General features: G+C 49.3%; 1 protein-coding gene across 2 annotated transcripts in view; it reads right to left on the bottom strand.

The window, feature by feature from the left end:
• Nucleotides 1-15,000, bottom strand: part of LOC129714470 (collagen alpha-1(XI) chain-like) — a 188,670-nt gene that overhangs the window by 100,006 nt on the left and 73,664 nt on the right. For both annotated transcript variants that reach the window (XM_055664082.1, XM_055664083.1), the window contains 5 exons: nucleotides 9,431-9,505; nucleotides 6,478-6,561; nucleotides 5,242-5,298; nucleotides 3,841-3,894; nucleotides 2,853-2,906 (listed from right to left, as the gene is read on the bottom strand). In XM_055664082.1, the coding sequence (XP_055520057.1) occupies nucleotides 2,853-2,906; nucleotides 3,841-3,894; nucleotides 5,242-5,298; nucleotides 6,478-6,561; nucleotides 9,431-9,505 (324 nt within the window). The remainder of the gene's footprint in view (nucleotides 1-2,852; nucleotides 2,907-3,840; nucleotides 3,895-5,241; nucleotides 5,299-6,477; nucleotides 6,562-9,430; nucleotides 9,506-15,000) is intronic.

Genomic DNA, 15,000 nt, shown 5'->3' with positions numbered 1-15,000 from the left:
CTCTATAAGACCACCCCTCATTCACCAGAAGACTAGAGTCATAGCTTGCTCAACCTCTCTCCCTATAGCTCAGGCCCTTGAGATCTGGCAATATAAGGTCTTAAGTGATAGGAGCAGAATTAGGCCATTCGGCCCATCGAGTCTACTCCTTCTCTCCCTCCTAACCCCATTCCCCTGCCTTCTCCCCATAACCTCTGACACCCGTACTAATCAAGAATCTATCTACCTCTGCCTTAAAAATACCCATTGACTTGGACTCCACAGCCTTCTGTGGCAATGAATTCCACAGATGCACCATCCTTGTAAATCTTCTCTGCACTCTTTCCAGCTTTGTTTGAACTTGGCTTAACTTGTCAAAACACAAGTTGAGAGATTGCAGGACAGTCGTGAAAGATGCGCAGTTACTGATATAAATATCTCAGTCGCACGACAGCAGTAGAATTGTCCACAGGATGTTCTTGTGAAGGAAGATTTAAAGACCGGACGATAGCCTGCTAGAGTCTCAATTATCTTTTCTCACCCTGTGTTACTGTATAAGTAATTAACTTGGAGTTTCCTCCTAATTAAACTATTAAACATCGCCATGCATTAATTAATGTCTACCCACCCTTGTTTCAAATAGCAGCTTTGTTAATGACATCCACCTACTTGGTTGGGGGGATATTAAGAGCTGTTTTACTGAGGTATTAAACTGTTTGGGAGGTATTTAAGGGCTTGTCCCACGGGCGTCATTTGCGTGTCACGCAGGTGGCGGGCGAAGATTTTGTGAATCCCAAAACCCTAGGGCACGACGGACGGCCGCGCATCACTGGCTCTGCCACCATGACACACCACGCGCCATGCGGGCGTAATGCACGCCATGTGCGCGTCGTGCGTCGTGACACGTAAATGATGTCACGTAAATAACACGCAAATGACGCACAAGTGGGACAGGCTCTTTAATCTGCAAGAAACAATGACACAGAATTACTTGGGCAAGACCTGCTGGTGTCAACGAAAGTAGAGCAATGAACAAAGATTGACGCAAAGTGCTGGAGTAACTCAGTGGGTCAGGCAGCATCTGTGGAGAACATCGATAGGTGACGTTTCACAGAGTGCTGGAGTAACTCAGCGGGTCAGGCAGCATCTGTGGAGAACATGGATAGGTGACGTTTCACAGAATGCTGGAGTAACTCAGCGGGTCAGGCAGCATCTGTGGAGAACATGGATAGGTGATGTTTCACAGAGTGCTGGAGTAACTCAGAGGGTCAGGCAGCATCTGTGGAGAACATGGATAGGTGACATTTCACAGAGTGCTGGAGTAACTCAGCGGGTCAGGCAGCATCTGTGGAGAACATGGATAGGTGACGTTTCGGGTCGGGACCCTTCTTCAGACTGAACGTGGGCAGAGAGGACATCATTCTGGAGATAAGAAAAAAACAGGTCCAATTAAGGCCGGCAACAAATGACCTCAGGCAGGGTGGTGCCCTGGTAGGTCCATTGTTGGCCAGGGAAGGTGTGATCATAAGGTCATAAGGGATAGGAGTGGAATTAGGCCATTCAGCCCATTAAGACTACTCCGCCATTCAATCATGGCTGATCTATCTCTCCCCCCAAACCCCATTCTCCTGCCCATAACCTCTGACACCTGTCCTAATCAAGAATCTATCTATCTCTGCCTTAACGGCAGAAATTTGGAATGTTACTTTAAGGACAGATAAGGTCAAACAAGTGGGTAAGTAGGAGCCAACGAAGGGCAGTGAGGGGGAGAGAGGACAGGTGCATTGTTTGTTCTCTAACATCTCGAGACAGAGAGAGAGAGAGGAGCAAGGAGAATTCCGACTGTTCGCTGGATTCCTGTATTCTGTGTGTACCACTATGGGAAGCACTCAGGCAAATCCTGGGTGGCTTTGAACAGGAATGTACACGTCCTTGTACGCAATCCAAGTCATCTGCTGGTTTTCAGCTTTACAGAGGTCTGGCCTCCTGCCAACACAGCACACGGACTCAGCCAGCAATTCCACACTGCACACCAACCACCGGGGATAATCACAAAACCCACAACCATTTGAGATTACAACAGCGCAGGAAGCAACTGTGGATGCTGGTTTACATCAAAGATACACACAAAATGCCGGGGTAACTCAGCGGGACAGGCAACATCTCTGGAGAGAAGGAATGAGTGACATCACCCATTCCTTCTCTCCAGAGATGCTGCCTGTCCCGCTGAGTTACTCTAGCATCTGCAGCTCCTTCTTAAAAATTACTTGGGACTTGTTTTAAGTGTATATATTGATTCTCTGTGTTATGGTTAAATTGTGCATGAAAACAGGCCCTTCAGCCCTCCGAGTCCATGCTGCTTTCCCATTCATACTGGTTCTATGCTACCTCTCTTTCTCATCCACTCCCTACACACTAGGAGCAATTTGCAGAGGCCAATTAACCCTCAAACCTAAAGATAGTCACAAAATGATGGCGTAACTCAGCGGGACAGGCAGCATCTCTGGAGAGAAGGAATGGGACCTTTCCTCAGACACCTCCTGTTAAGTGAGTAAGTTTATTGGCCAAGTATTCACATACAAGGAATTTGCCTTGGTGCTCCGCCCACAAGTAACAACATGACATACAGTGACAGTTACAAATGACTCAGAAAACACTAAACATTAATAATAATAATAATAATAATAATAATATATGATAAAACACCATTGATCAAGCATCTGAACCAACAAAATACCAGGTCAAAATACCTCCTGAAGATTGATTCAATTAGACCATGAATGGAGAGGGTTAGAGGGAAGAGGGTGGACTGATGGGTGTGAAACTATTGCCAAACCCTTCATTTCAGTTACATTAAACAAGGAGGTCCTTACCCTTCTCCCAGGTCTTCCCAGAGGCCCAAAGGGGCCGGTAATTCCAACAGGACCCTATAAGACAAAGACAGACGTTAGAAGACACCTCCCTCAATCTCAGGATCCTCCCGCAAGTCTTGTTGCGGTGTTATTCGAAGATGAAACTCTACCGTGATATTGGAAACGTGGCCACCAGAGATGGCATCTTCACCACAAAGATGCAGAGAAGAATAATAATTGGTTAATGAAATCATGATTGAAGTATTCATTGATTGCGAGGGACAGCATGGGAAAAGGCCCTTCAACCCACACCGACCATCTATCACTCATTCACACTAGTTCTATGTTATCCCAATTTCTCTTCCACTCCCCCACACACTCAGGGCAATTTGCAGGGGGGCAATTAACCTGCAAACCTGCATCACATGTGACCGCTTCCCGTATTTGGGATGTGGGATGAAACCGGAGCAGCTGGAGGAAACCCGTGCGGTCACATGGGAGAACGTGCAAAAAAACATGCACACACGCACACGCACACACGCGCACACACGCACAGGCACACATGCACAGGCACGCACGCACACATGTGCATACACACACACACGCTCACACACGCACACACTCACAGAAAACATGAACACACTCACATGCACACACAGACACACACATGCACACACGCAGAAAAAGAGTGTACACACACACACACACACAAATACACACACACACACACACACACACAAATACACACACACACACACACACACACGCACACTCACACACTCACACACACACACAAATACACACACACACACACACACACACGCCCGCACACGCACGACCCAAGGTCAGGATGAAACCCTGGTCTCTGGCGCTGTGAGGTAGCGTCTCTGCCAGATGAGGACAATCCCTAAGATCTCCACGCCTGGCCTGGCCTGGCCATGTTCGTGTGGTTAGACCAGTGAGGAATCAACACTGAAAGAAGCATTGCCAGGGACAGCCATCGACTTACCATTGGGCCCATTTCTCCTGCATCACCTTTCAGACCCATGTTGCCTGGGAGACCCTGTAGACATGGAGGAAGAAACACAAGAAATGCCAGATGTTTATCCGTTGCCTCCACAGCATCTTTACAACCCGTCCTTGTTTCATTACTCTAAACCACCCCATGGTCCACTCCAAGGTTCTTCCATCCCATGTTCTTTCCCAGAGCTCCCCGTCCATTCCAAAGTTCGCCCTCCCTCCTCACCTCCCCACCACTCCTCCATCCCACCTCCCGTACCCCTGGTTCATTCCACGTCCCCCCACTCCTTGTCCAAACCAAGATCCCTTGTTCCTCCCAAGAGCTCTACGTCCATTCCAAAGTTCGCCCTCCCTCCGCACCTCCAGCACACTCCTCCATCCCACCTCCCCTCCCGTACCCTTGGTTCATTCCATGTCCCACCAGTCCTTATCCAAACCAAGATCCCTTCCACTTCAGGCTGCCAACTCCAAAGCTGCTCCTCATCTTCTCAATGCCCTTGCCATTATATTACAGTTGTACAAGACGTTGGTGGGGCTGCACTTGGAGTATTGTGTTCAGTTTTGGGTCACCCTGCTGTAGGATAGATGCCAGTAAGCCGGGGTGGTTTACAATGACGTTGCCAGGATTTGAAGGTTTGCGCTATAGGGAGAGAGAGATTAGGCTGCTTGGGACTTTATTCCTTGGGGCGCAGGAGGCTGAGGCAGCATCACTGATGTTTTGGCAAATATTAATGCAAGATTCAAAGTGCTGGAACAATTCCGCATCTCTCGAAAACATGGATAGGTGACATTTCGAGTCAGGACCCTTCTGCAGACATTAGTTTGGGGAGTGTCCCGACTGAAACATCATCTATCTACATTCTCCAGAGATACTGCCTGACCCACTGAGTTACTCCAGCACTTTGTGCCTTTTGTTGTAAGCCAGCATCTGCAGTTCCCCGCATCTCTATTAACGGAAGATCACCTCTCTGAATGAGTTTACGACAGTAATTTTGCTCACTACCTTTGGGGAACAATATGATGACTTAGTGACGTTGGGTGATAAATTAATATTTCATAGCACCGAGGAAAACCATGCCAGCCCATTAAGAGACAGTACCGAAACAAGGCCTTTCGGCCCATCGAATCTGTGCTGACCATCAAACATTCAGTTACACTAATCTTTTTGATCTACACTAATTTTGTTTCACACTGGCGGGGATTGGCATGGTGGTGAGGTACTGCTGAAGAGATACAATGTGAAGTTATCTGAGGTATCACAAGCCTCTGGGACCAGGGTGTTCCCACAACCGATCTTCGTTTGACTCCACAGCTACTTTTCTCCGGCATTCCCACTTGCTCATACATCCAATTTCATGCCAATACTCTCCTGGTCAACAGTCAGACTCACCAATGGTCCTGGTCTTCCCATGAGGCCAATCGGACCTGATGGACCCTTCATTGCAAGCTGGAAAGCAAATGAGACAGGGACAGAGTTACAAACTGGGGCAAGAAGTAAGGAGAAGGGAGAGAGGTGTTTGCACCAGGCTTTGATAGGGTGCTCATATAAATAGAACATGGAAGGTATAACAACGCAAGATGGAACAGGCCCTTCGGCGCACAATGTCTGTGCCGAACATGATACCAAAATAAACTAGGTTCCTCTCCTCTGGTCTTCTTGCAGTCTGAAGAAGGCTTCCGACCCAAAACTTATTATTCTCTAGTTGGTGCAGATTTGCTGAGTTACTCCAGCACGTTGTGTCTATCTTTGGTATAAACTGGTATCTGCAGTTCCTTTCTACACCAAAGGACATAGGTTTGGGGTGAAGGGGGAAGACTTTAATAGGAACATGAGGGGCAACTTTTTTTACACAAAGGGTGGTGGGTGTATGGAACGAGCTGCTGGAGAAGGAAGTTAAGGCTGGTGCTATCCCAACGTTTAAGAGACATTTGGACTGGTACATGGATAGGATAGGCTTATGTGCCAAATGCATGCAGATGGGACTAATGTAGATGAGGCATGTTGGTCGGTGTGGGCAAGTTTCCACACTGTGTGACGATGACTCTAATAAGGAGCTGAACACTTAGCAATAATTACAGACTGGTGGACAAAAGTGCTGGAGAAACTCAGCGGGTGCAGCAGCATCTATGGAGCGAAGGAAATAGGCGACGTTACGGATCGAGACCCTTCTTCAGGTCTGAAGAAGGGTTTTGGCCCGAAACGTCGCCTATATCCTTCGCTCCATAGATGCTGCTGCACCCGCTGAGTTTCTCCAGCATTTTTGTCTACCTTCGATTTTCCAGCATCTGCAGTTCCTTCTTAAATAAAAAGTAAAGGATTTGTTCTACAAAATTTGGATTCAATCAAAAGGCTGCACAATGGCCTTGAAGGCCGCAGGTTCCCCACCCCTGGGCTTGGTAAATGTAAAAATTGTCCCTAGTGGGTGTAGGATAGTGTTAATGTTATGTTACTGTTTCCGCGCTGTATCTCTAAACTAAACCAAACGCAAGGCAGATGGAATTGGTGTAGATGGGAAATGTTAATTGGTGTGGGCAAGTTGGGCTGAAGGGCCTGTTTCCACGCTGTATGACTCCATGAGAAGGTGAATGCTTGGCGAGTTGCCAAAGTCTGGCATCAGTCACTTACCCTGGCTTGCTGGAGAATGGCCTGGGCCTGTGATTCCTGGGCCGAGATCGCCGGGCCCTTTGCTCCATTCCCTCCATACTGGAACTGTAAATGGAAAGGGTCAGGGTGAGTTCGGGGACCATCTCCTGCGGCAGCTGAGGAAGCACAATCTGCCACAGGCAATGATGGTCCAATTCTACATGGCCATCATGGTCTGGTTTGGCTCAGCCACCAAGCACGACACCCGGAGGCTGCAGCGAATCGTTCAATCAGCCGAGAAGGTTATTGGCTGCAACCTTCCCCCCCCATTGACGAACTGTACACTGCAAGGGCCAGGAAGCGAGCGGGCAAGATCATCTCTGACCCCTCTCACCCTGGCCACAAACTCTTTGAATCACTTCCCTCCGAAAGGCAACTCTGGACTGTCAAAGCTGCCACAGCCAGACATAAAAACAGCTTTTTTCCCCACGAGCAGTAGCTCTACTAAACAGCCAAAAATCTGCAACCTCCTTGTGCTCTGTTATTTTATTTCATTCTCCACATGTTTAATTATAATGTTTTATATTTAATTGTCTACTGTATATCATGCTGTTATTTGCAAGGTAAGCATCAAGGCCAATTGCTTGGATTTATACATGCTTGGCTAATAAAATGTATTCAATTCCATTCCTATTCAATTCATTGCATTTTTCTGGCGATGGAGATAATTAATTGGTGATGCTCAGATCATTTTCCTCGTGTTTCAGGTTTCCATGTTTCAGCGGGCTTTCCCGCTGAGCTAATTTCACACCACCTCCTCGGCCTGTCACTGGCAGGATCCCTGCTCAGGCCCTGCCAGGAGCCAGGGGTGATGAATACAAACACAGCTGCCTCCTCAGGAGAGAGCCTGCCTGGGGATCACAGCCAAGTACGAGGTTCTAGCACTGAGTCAGAGAGGCCGTGCAGGGAAACCAGCGGCAAGAATGAGTTCTTCGGAGGAAAAAAATTGTCCCTAGTGTGTGTCGGATAGTGATAATATGCGGGGCTGTTTCTCTAAACTAAATTAAGCTCAACCCAGTCCCACCTGCATTCATCACCCCTGGCTCCTGGCTGTGTCTGAGCAGGGATCCTGGCATTGACAGGCCGAGGAAGTGTGAAATTAGCTCAGTGGGAAAGCCCGCTGTAACACGGAAACCTGAAGCACAAGCAGAAAATGATCTGAGCATCACCAATGACCTCCATCGCCAGAAAAGAGCAATGAATTTAATTGTGTTTGGCTTATATCCCTCTAAACCCACCCTAGCTGGTCTGGAAGGATAGATCAGACCAAAGCATGCCTTTGATCTGTGTCTTTGTTTAGTGTCTGAAGAAGCATCCCGACCCGAAGCATCACCTATCCATGTTCTCCTGCCTGCCCTGCTGAGTTAATCCAGCTATTTGTGCCATTTGTTTTGTACTGGCCCTTTGCTCCGACTTGTTCACGATGACCAACACACCCACACTCTCTCACAAACTAACCTCCCTTTCATTGATTCTATTCATACCTCACGCTGCCTCGGCAAGGCCAGCAGCATAATCAAGGACCAGTCACACCCTGCCCACCATCAGGCAAGAGATACAGACATTTACAAATGCACACCTCTGGATTCAAGGACAGTTTCTTCCCAGCTGTTATCAGGCAACTGAACCATCCTCTCACCAACTAGAGAGCAGTCTGGATTCTCCTGAACTACCATCTACCTTATGGAAGACCTTAGAACTATCTTTCATTGGACTTTATCTTGCACTCAACATTATTCCCTTTATCTTGTATCTGTCCACTGTGATGGCTTGACTGTAATCATGTGTAGTCTTTTCTTTGACTGGATAGCACAAAATAAAAAAGCTTTTCACTGTATGTGACAATAAAATTCTAAACTAAATTAAACTAGCAGACCCCAGGTCCCCGTTTTCAATTTTATATTCCCACTTCCCTAAAAAGAGTAATGAACCTTATCGTATCTCCGTCCACACTGCGGCCTCACATCGAGGAGTTGGCGGCCTTTCCTGGAGACCGACCGGGAGCTCCACCGCCTGTGGACTTAACATCGTGGAGCCCGCGACCCCTTTGCCAGGGGTCGACCTCTGAGCTCTACCGCGGGTGCCTGCCAGACTTTAACATCGTAGAGTCCGCGGTCTCTGATCAGAGACCGACTTCGGGAACTCCAAGCTGCAGGAGCTTCGACCGCCCTGACTTGGGGGCTTCGATCTCCCCACCGCGGGAGCTTCGATCGTCCCGACGGATGGTCCGACTGCCCCAATGGATGGTTTGCCTGCCCCAATGGATGGTTTGCCTGCCCCAATGGATGGTTTGCCTGCCCCAATGGATGGTTTGCCTGCCCCAATGGATGGTTTGCCTGCCCCAATGGATGGTTTGCCTGCCCCGACCGCGGGAGAAGAATGAGGGAAGAAGATTGGACTTTATTGCCTTCCATCACAGTGAGGAATGTGGGGAATTCACTGTGGTGGATGTTTATGTTAACTTTTATGTAGTTGTGTGTCTCTTGTTGCTTTTTTTTAGTATGGCTGTATGGTAATTCGCATATTGGTACACGGGAAAATAAAAGACCTTTGAAACCTTTAAAAGTAAAGCTCACTAATAGTAAAGCAGATAGTGAATATCTGAAATAAAGCACAAAGTGCTAAAAACACTCAGCAGGTCAGGCAGCATCCGTGGGGAGAGAACCAACACTAACATTCCGGGCTAGACAAAAATGCTGGAGAAATTCAGCGGGTGAATTCGATTTTTCCAGCATCTGCAGTTCCTTCTTAAACATTCCGGGCTAAGCCTCTTTCCTCTACTATGGGTCTTCAGTCCAAAGTGTTAATTTGGTTTTTCTTCCCGCAGATGCTGCCTGACTTGCTGGGTGTCTTCCGGCTGTTTTTGTTTCAGACTTACAATCTCCGATCCCGAATTAAATCCCAAGAATGGATCGGAATGAGGACGGGAACTCACCGGGAACATCAGCATGGTTCCTGGAGGTCCGGGAATTCCGTCCGCACATGGCAAACCGGGTCTTCCTGGAGGTCCCTGCGTTTTAAGGCGGAGAAGGAGACAAAAAGGAGAAGAATCTGTCAGACGGAACGAACATGGTTCAAACGATTGATATCAGGTTCAAACCTGTCTCTCAGTGGAATATGTGCCCTGGGGCAATGCGCTCTGATATTAATGTTTCACACTACATAGTCTGTCCTTCACAGAGTGATTAATGGTGTAACACGTGCTGTATGAGTTCAGTTCAGTTCAGGTTAGAGATACAACGTGGAAACAGGCCCTTCGGCCCACCGAGTCCGTGCCGACCATTCTGTTCACACTGGTTATCCCACTTTCCGATCCACTCCCTGCACACGAGGGGCGATGCACAGAGGGACATCATTTACGCCTCATACGTAAAATAGGTCGTTGCGTTGTGACGCATGCGTAGCGTGTGGGTAGCGCGGGACGGGCACATGGAGAGGCGTGGAGTAGTTGCATGCGGTATCGCACGGCGCTCCAGGATTTCGTGCTGCACAAAATCCTCGCACGCCGCCTGCGTGACAAATCTCGCACGCTGGCGAGGAACGCATCGCTGGTTTACCCCGAACGTGCCGCGCGAAAATGACACATGGTTTCCCGTGCTCAACCAGACCGCCGCATCGCTGCAAGAGGACCTAGTTAATTTTGGGTCACGCACACAATGACCCATTTTCCAGACCTCAGGACGATTGCGCAAAAAAATCTCGAGACCTTTCTTCAGACCTGGTTTGAAGAAGGATCTCGACCCGAAACGTCACCTATTCCCTTTGTCTTTTAAATACTTTTCAAATGCTTTAAATGCTCAAAAGGGCATTTAAATGCAGCAGAAACAAGGAACTGAAGATGCTGGTTGATACACATAAGGATACAAAGTGCTGGAGTAACTCAGGAGGTCAGACAGCATCTCTGGAGAACATGGAGAGATGACGTTTTGGATCGAGACTGATTGAAAGGGATGGAAGCCGACAAATGCAGCAGAATTGCCTCAAACAAAGGAGCAGATATGATCCTAGTGGCTGCAGAAGTGACCTGATCTGTAGGGACACATGAAGATTTATTGTTTCGTTTAGTTTAGAGATAGAGCATGTTAACAGGCCCTTCGGCCCTTCCGGGTCCATGCCGACCATCGATCACCTGTTCACACTAGTTCTATGTTATGCTGTTCCCTTCCAACCAGAGGGCAAATTTACAGAGGCTGATTCACCTACAAACCTGCACGTCTTTGGGATGTGGGAGGAAACTGGAGAAAACCCACGCGGTCACAGGGAGAACATACAAACTCCACATACACACACACGGCACCCTACGTAGGTTTTCTCCGGGATCTCCGATTTCCTCCCACACTCCAAAAACGTACAGGTGTGTGTGTGTGTGTGTGTTAATTGGCTTGGTTTAAGTGTAAATTGTCCCTAGTGTGTGTAGGATAGAGTTAGTGTGCGGGGGCCTGTTTCTAAAGAGCTGTATATCTAAACTAAATCGAATAAAAAGAGTTTAATAAAGGATGGGATTCTCGAGCGACGGCCCATGTGTGTTCCGTCGTGCTCAGCTTAGTAATGTTGGCAAAACATTGTTTTTCAATCAAAAATAAGCCTCGTAGGCAGGCATTCACTGTCGTGAAATCTGCCCAACATCTGAGAATTTTAATCTTCTTCTAATGTCTCAAAAGACACAAAGGAGTTGACAGATGTCGGCCTCGGAGTGGTTTGCATCAGTCAGGCGCTGGAGAGGAGTTTTAGCATCAGTTCCCAGTTTTTGTAATTCAATTCACATGTGGATGAATCAGCTGCACTTCCCAGCTTACACCCAGAGCAGTTTCATTGGGATGAGGCGGAAACATCATTTATTGATTCTTCTTTCAGGATGTGCTCAGAGTTAGCAGATGGGGCCATTATATCAATTCGGTTTAGTTTAATTTTAGATGTACAGCGCGGAAGCAGGCCCTTCGGCCCATCGAGTCCGCACAGACCAGCTATCCTCGCGCACTAAAGGGGCTGTCCCACTGCGGCGACCTAATTGGCAAGTTTAGAAGAGTTTATGAGAGTTAAAAACAGTGTCATGTAGAAGACCTCCTTCGACTAACTACGACTAACTTCGGGAAAATTGGACACCGAATAGTGGAGAGTGAAGATGATCTCCTTCGATCTCCCTTTGACTATAATGAAGACTATCTATGACTATCTTCGACTACCCTCGATTACCTACGACTAACATGCCGACCTACTACGACTAAACCTACGAGTAAAAAAAGTATCGATTTTTTTCCATGGTGACCTTTATTAACTCACGGGCATTTTTCAACATGTTGAAAAATACGCCGCGACCTAGCCGAGGCCTCGTGTACGCGGAGACCACTCTCGAGCATGAAGGAGAGTTACAAAGACTCCTAAGACCTTGTGTCGACCATGCTGCGAGTATGAGTCGAGGGCAAACTCGCCAGAACTCGCAGATTAGGTCGCCCAAGTGGGACAGCCCTTAACACTACCCTACACACACTAGGGACAATTTTACATTCATACCCAGCCAATTCACCTACAAACCTGCACGTCTTTGGAGTGTGGGCGGAAACCGAAGATCTCGGAGAAAACCCACACAGGTCACGGGGAGAACGTACAAACTCCATACTAATCAAGAAAGGTGGCAGTATTCTCCCCTCTACTCCAACAATCCCGACCCAAAACATTGTCTGCCCATTTCTCTCCACTGATACTACCCGCCTTCCTTAGTTACTCCGCTAAAGAGCCACAGAAAACTGCAGAAGCTGGAATCTAGAGCAAAAATCAAAGTGCTGGAGAAACTCAGTGGGTCAGGCAGCATCTGTGTAGTGAGTGACCTGGCGAAGTTTTGGGTTGGGACCCTTCTTGAAGACCGACCTGAAACATCACCTGTCCATTCTCTCCACTGATGCTGCCCGACCCTCTGAGTTCTTCCAGCACTTTGCGTTTTGCTAAACTTCTGCCAGCAGTTTTATTTAGTCAAACATCTCTTGTGTGTTTCAATAAGGGACTCTAGTGCAGAAACAAGGAAGGTATGAACAGCGAGAGTTGTTTTATCTGGGGTAGGTTTACAGGTCACTAACAATGAAAGTTGACAGTGTTCGTTGGATCAATAGATGGAATAAAATAGGACCTGTCATATCATTGCAATTGCTCAAAGCCTCTCAAACCTGATGAATTATTTATGTTTTATCAGCAAAGATAGATGCATCTCTGGAGGAGAAAGGATGGCAAGATCTTCATGAAGATCTTCATCAGTGGAGATGTTCCAATGAGTGGACTAAAGGGCCAGTCCCACTTACGCAACTTTTTCGGGAACAGCCGACACCCGTCATAGGTTGTTGCAGGTCGCCGAAAATTTTCAACATGTTGAAAATCCAGTGGCGACCAGAACAAGGTACGACTCTTTGGGCGACTACTCACAACCGTACAGGCTTCACCCCGCGACATGTCGCCTATATGTTCGTGAGTCGTCTCCTCAGTCACCCAAAGAGTCTAAGCGTCTTTCTGGTCACCGCTGGATTTTCAACATGGTGAATGGGGTAGAGAGAGGTGGGGAGGGTGGGGGAGAGGGAGGGAGAAAAGTGGGGGAGGGGGGGAGAGGGGGAGAGGGGGAGAGAGGGGGAGAGGGGGGAGAGAGGGGGAGAGAGAGGGAGGGGGGAGAGGAGGGAGAGAGGGGGAGGGAGGGGAGAGAGAGGGAGAGAGGGGAGAGGGGGGAGAGGGGGAGAGAGAGGGGGGGAGGGGAGGGGGGGGGAGGGGGGGAGGGGGGGAGAGGGGGGGAGGGGGGGAGGGGGAGAGGGGGGAGAGGGGAGAGAGAGAGGGAGAGGGGGAGAGGGGGGGAGGGGGGGAGAGAGAGGGGGGGAGAGGGGGAGGGGGAGAGGGGGAGAGAGGGGGAGAGAGAGGGAGAGGGGGAGAGGGGGGGAGGGGGGAGGGGGAGAGGGGGGGAGAGGAGGGAGAGGGGGAGAGGGGGGGGGGGGAGGGGGGGGAGGGGGGAGGGGGGAGGAGAGGGGAGAGGGGGGAGAGGGGGAGAGGGGGAGAGGAGGGGGAGAGGGAGAGAGGGGGAGGGGGAGGGAGGGAGGGATGGAGAGGGGGGAGAGGGGGAGAGGGGGAGGGAGAGGGGGAGAGGGGGAGGGGGGGGGAGAGAGGGGGGGGAGGGGAGGGGGAGAGGGGGAGAGGGAGGGATGGGCGAGAGAGGGAGGGCGGGAGGGGGGGGGGGAGGGAGGGGGGGGGGGGGAAGGAGGGAGAGGGGGAGAGAGGGAGAGAGGGGGAGAGGGGGAGAGGGAGAGGGGAGAGGGAAGAGGAGGGGGAGAGAGGGAGAGGGGGGAGGGGAGAGAGGGAGGAGGGGAGAGGAGGGAGAGAGGGAGAGAGGGGAGAGGGGGAGGGGGGGGTGAGAGGGGAGAGAGGGGGAGAGGGGAGGGGGGGGGAGAGGGGGAGAGGGGGGAGAGGGGGAAGGGGGGAAAAGAGAGAGGGATAAGAGAATGGGCGAGGGAATGGAAAAGCAGGCAGAGGGAAAGTGACTGAGTTTTAATTGGAATTGGTTCAAACAATCATGATTGAGCAGCTCAGAAGCTGAAGCCGTTGAGAGATGTGGACGATGCCTGTTGAGGATGTGAGGGCCACATTGTGAGTTGTACGGAGTTAGCATGACCTGTGTACACTGTGTGAGCTTGCCTTTGTGCTAGTTGTTGAGCTGCCCTGTTTACTGCAGTCACCGCTCCTCGCAGAACACGCACGCATCATTTCCCTTGATGTTTTTACACCTGGCATCTGGTCCTGGGATCAGGGCAGCCGCCATTCACAACTTCCCATACATCTGTTTGAAAGGACCTTCCCCCACAACACACACACACACACAATATACACACACACACGCGCACACACACACACACACACAATACACACACACACGTGTGCACACACACACACACACAATATACACACACACGCGCACACACACACACACACACACACACGCACGCACACACACATGCAAACTTCCACTTTCACATACACATGCATACACACACGCAGTGGCACACATGCATATACAAAAACGAACACACAAACAAACACACATACGCACTAACACACGCACGCACACATACACACATAAATACACACAACACACAAATATACACACAAACACAGACTCACGCATGCATACACACACACACATGCAAACTTCCACTTTCACATACACATACATACGCAAACGAACACACAAACAAACACACATACACACTAACACACGCACGCACACATACACACATGAACACACAAACACACACAACACACATACATATAACATAAACGCACACTCACACACGCACGCGCACACACACAGACACATGCACACATACACTTGGGCACGCACACACAAACAAGTAACACACACACAGGAGCACTCACAAACACACACATATATGCAACACACATACACAGCCATACACATATACACACACGCACACGCACACACACACAGACAAAATCAGAGACCTGCCCTGCGTGCTATAGTAT

This window comes from Leucoraja erinacea, chromosome 39 (assembly GCF_028641065.1).
Source record: "Leucoraja erinacea ecotype New England chromosome 39, Leri_hhj_1, whole genome shotgun sequence".
Taxonomy (NCBI): domain Eukaryota; kingdom Metazoa; phylum Chordata; class Chondrichthyes; order Rajiformes; family Rajidae; genus Leucoraja; species Leucoraja erinaceus.
The sequence above is the reverse complement of the archived record's forward strand: the minus strand, read 5'-3'. Positions and strand labels throughout refer to the sequence as shown.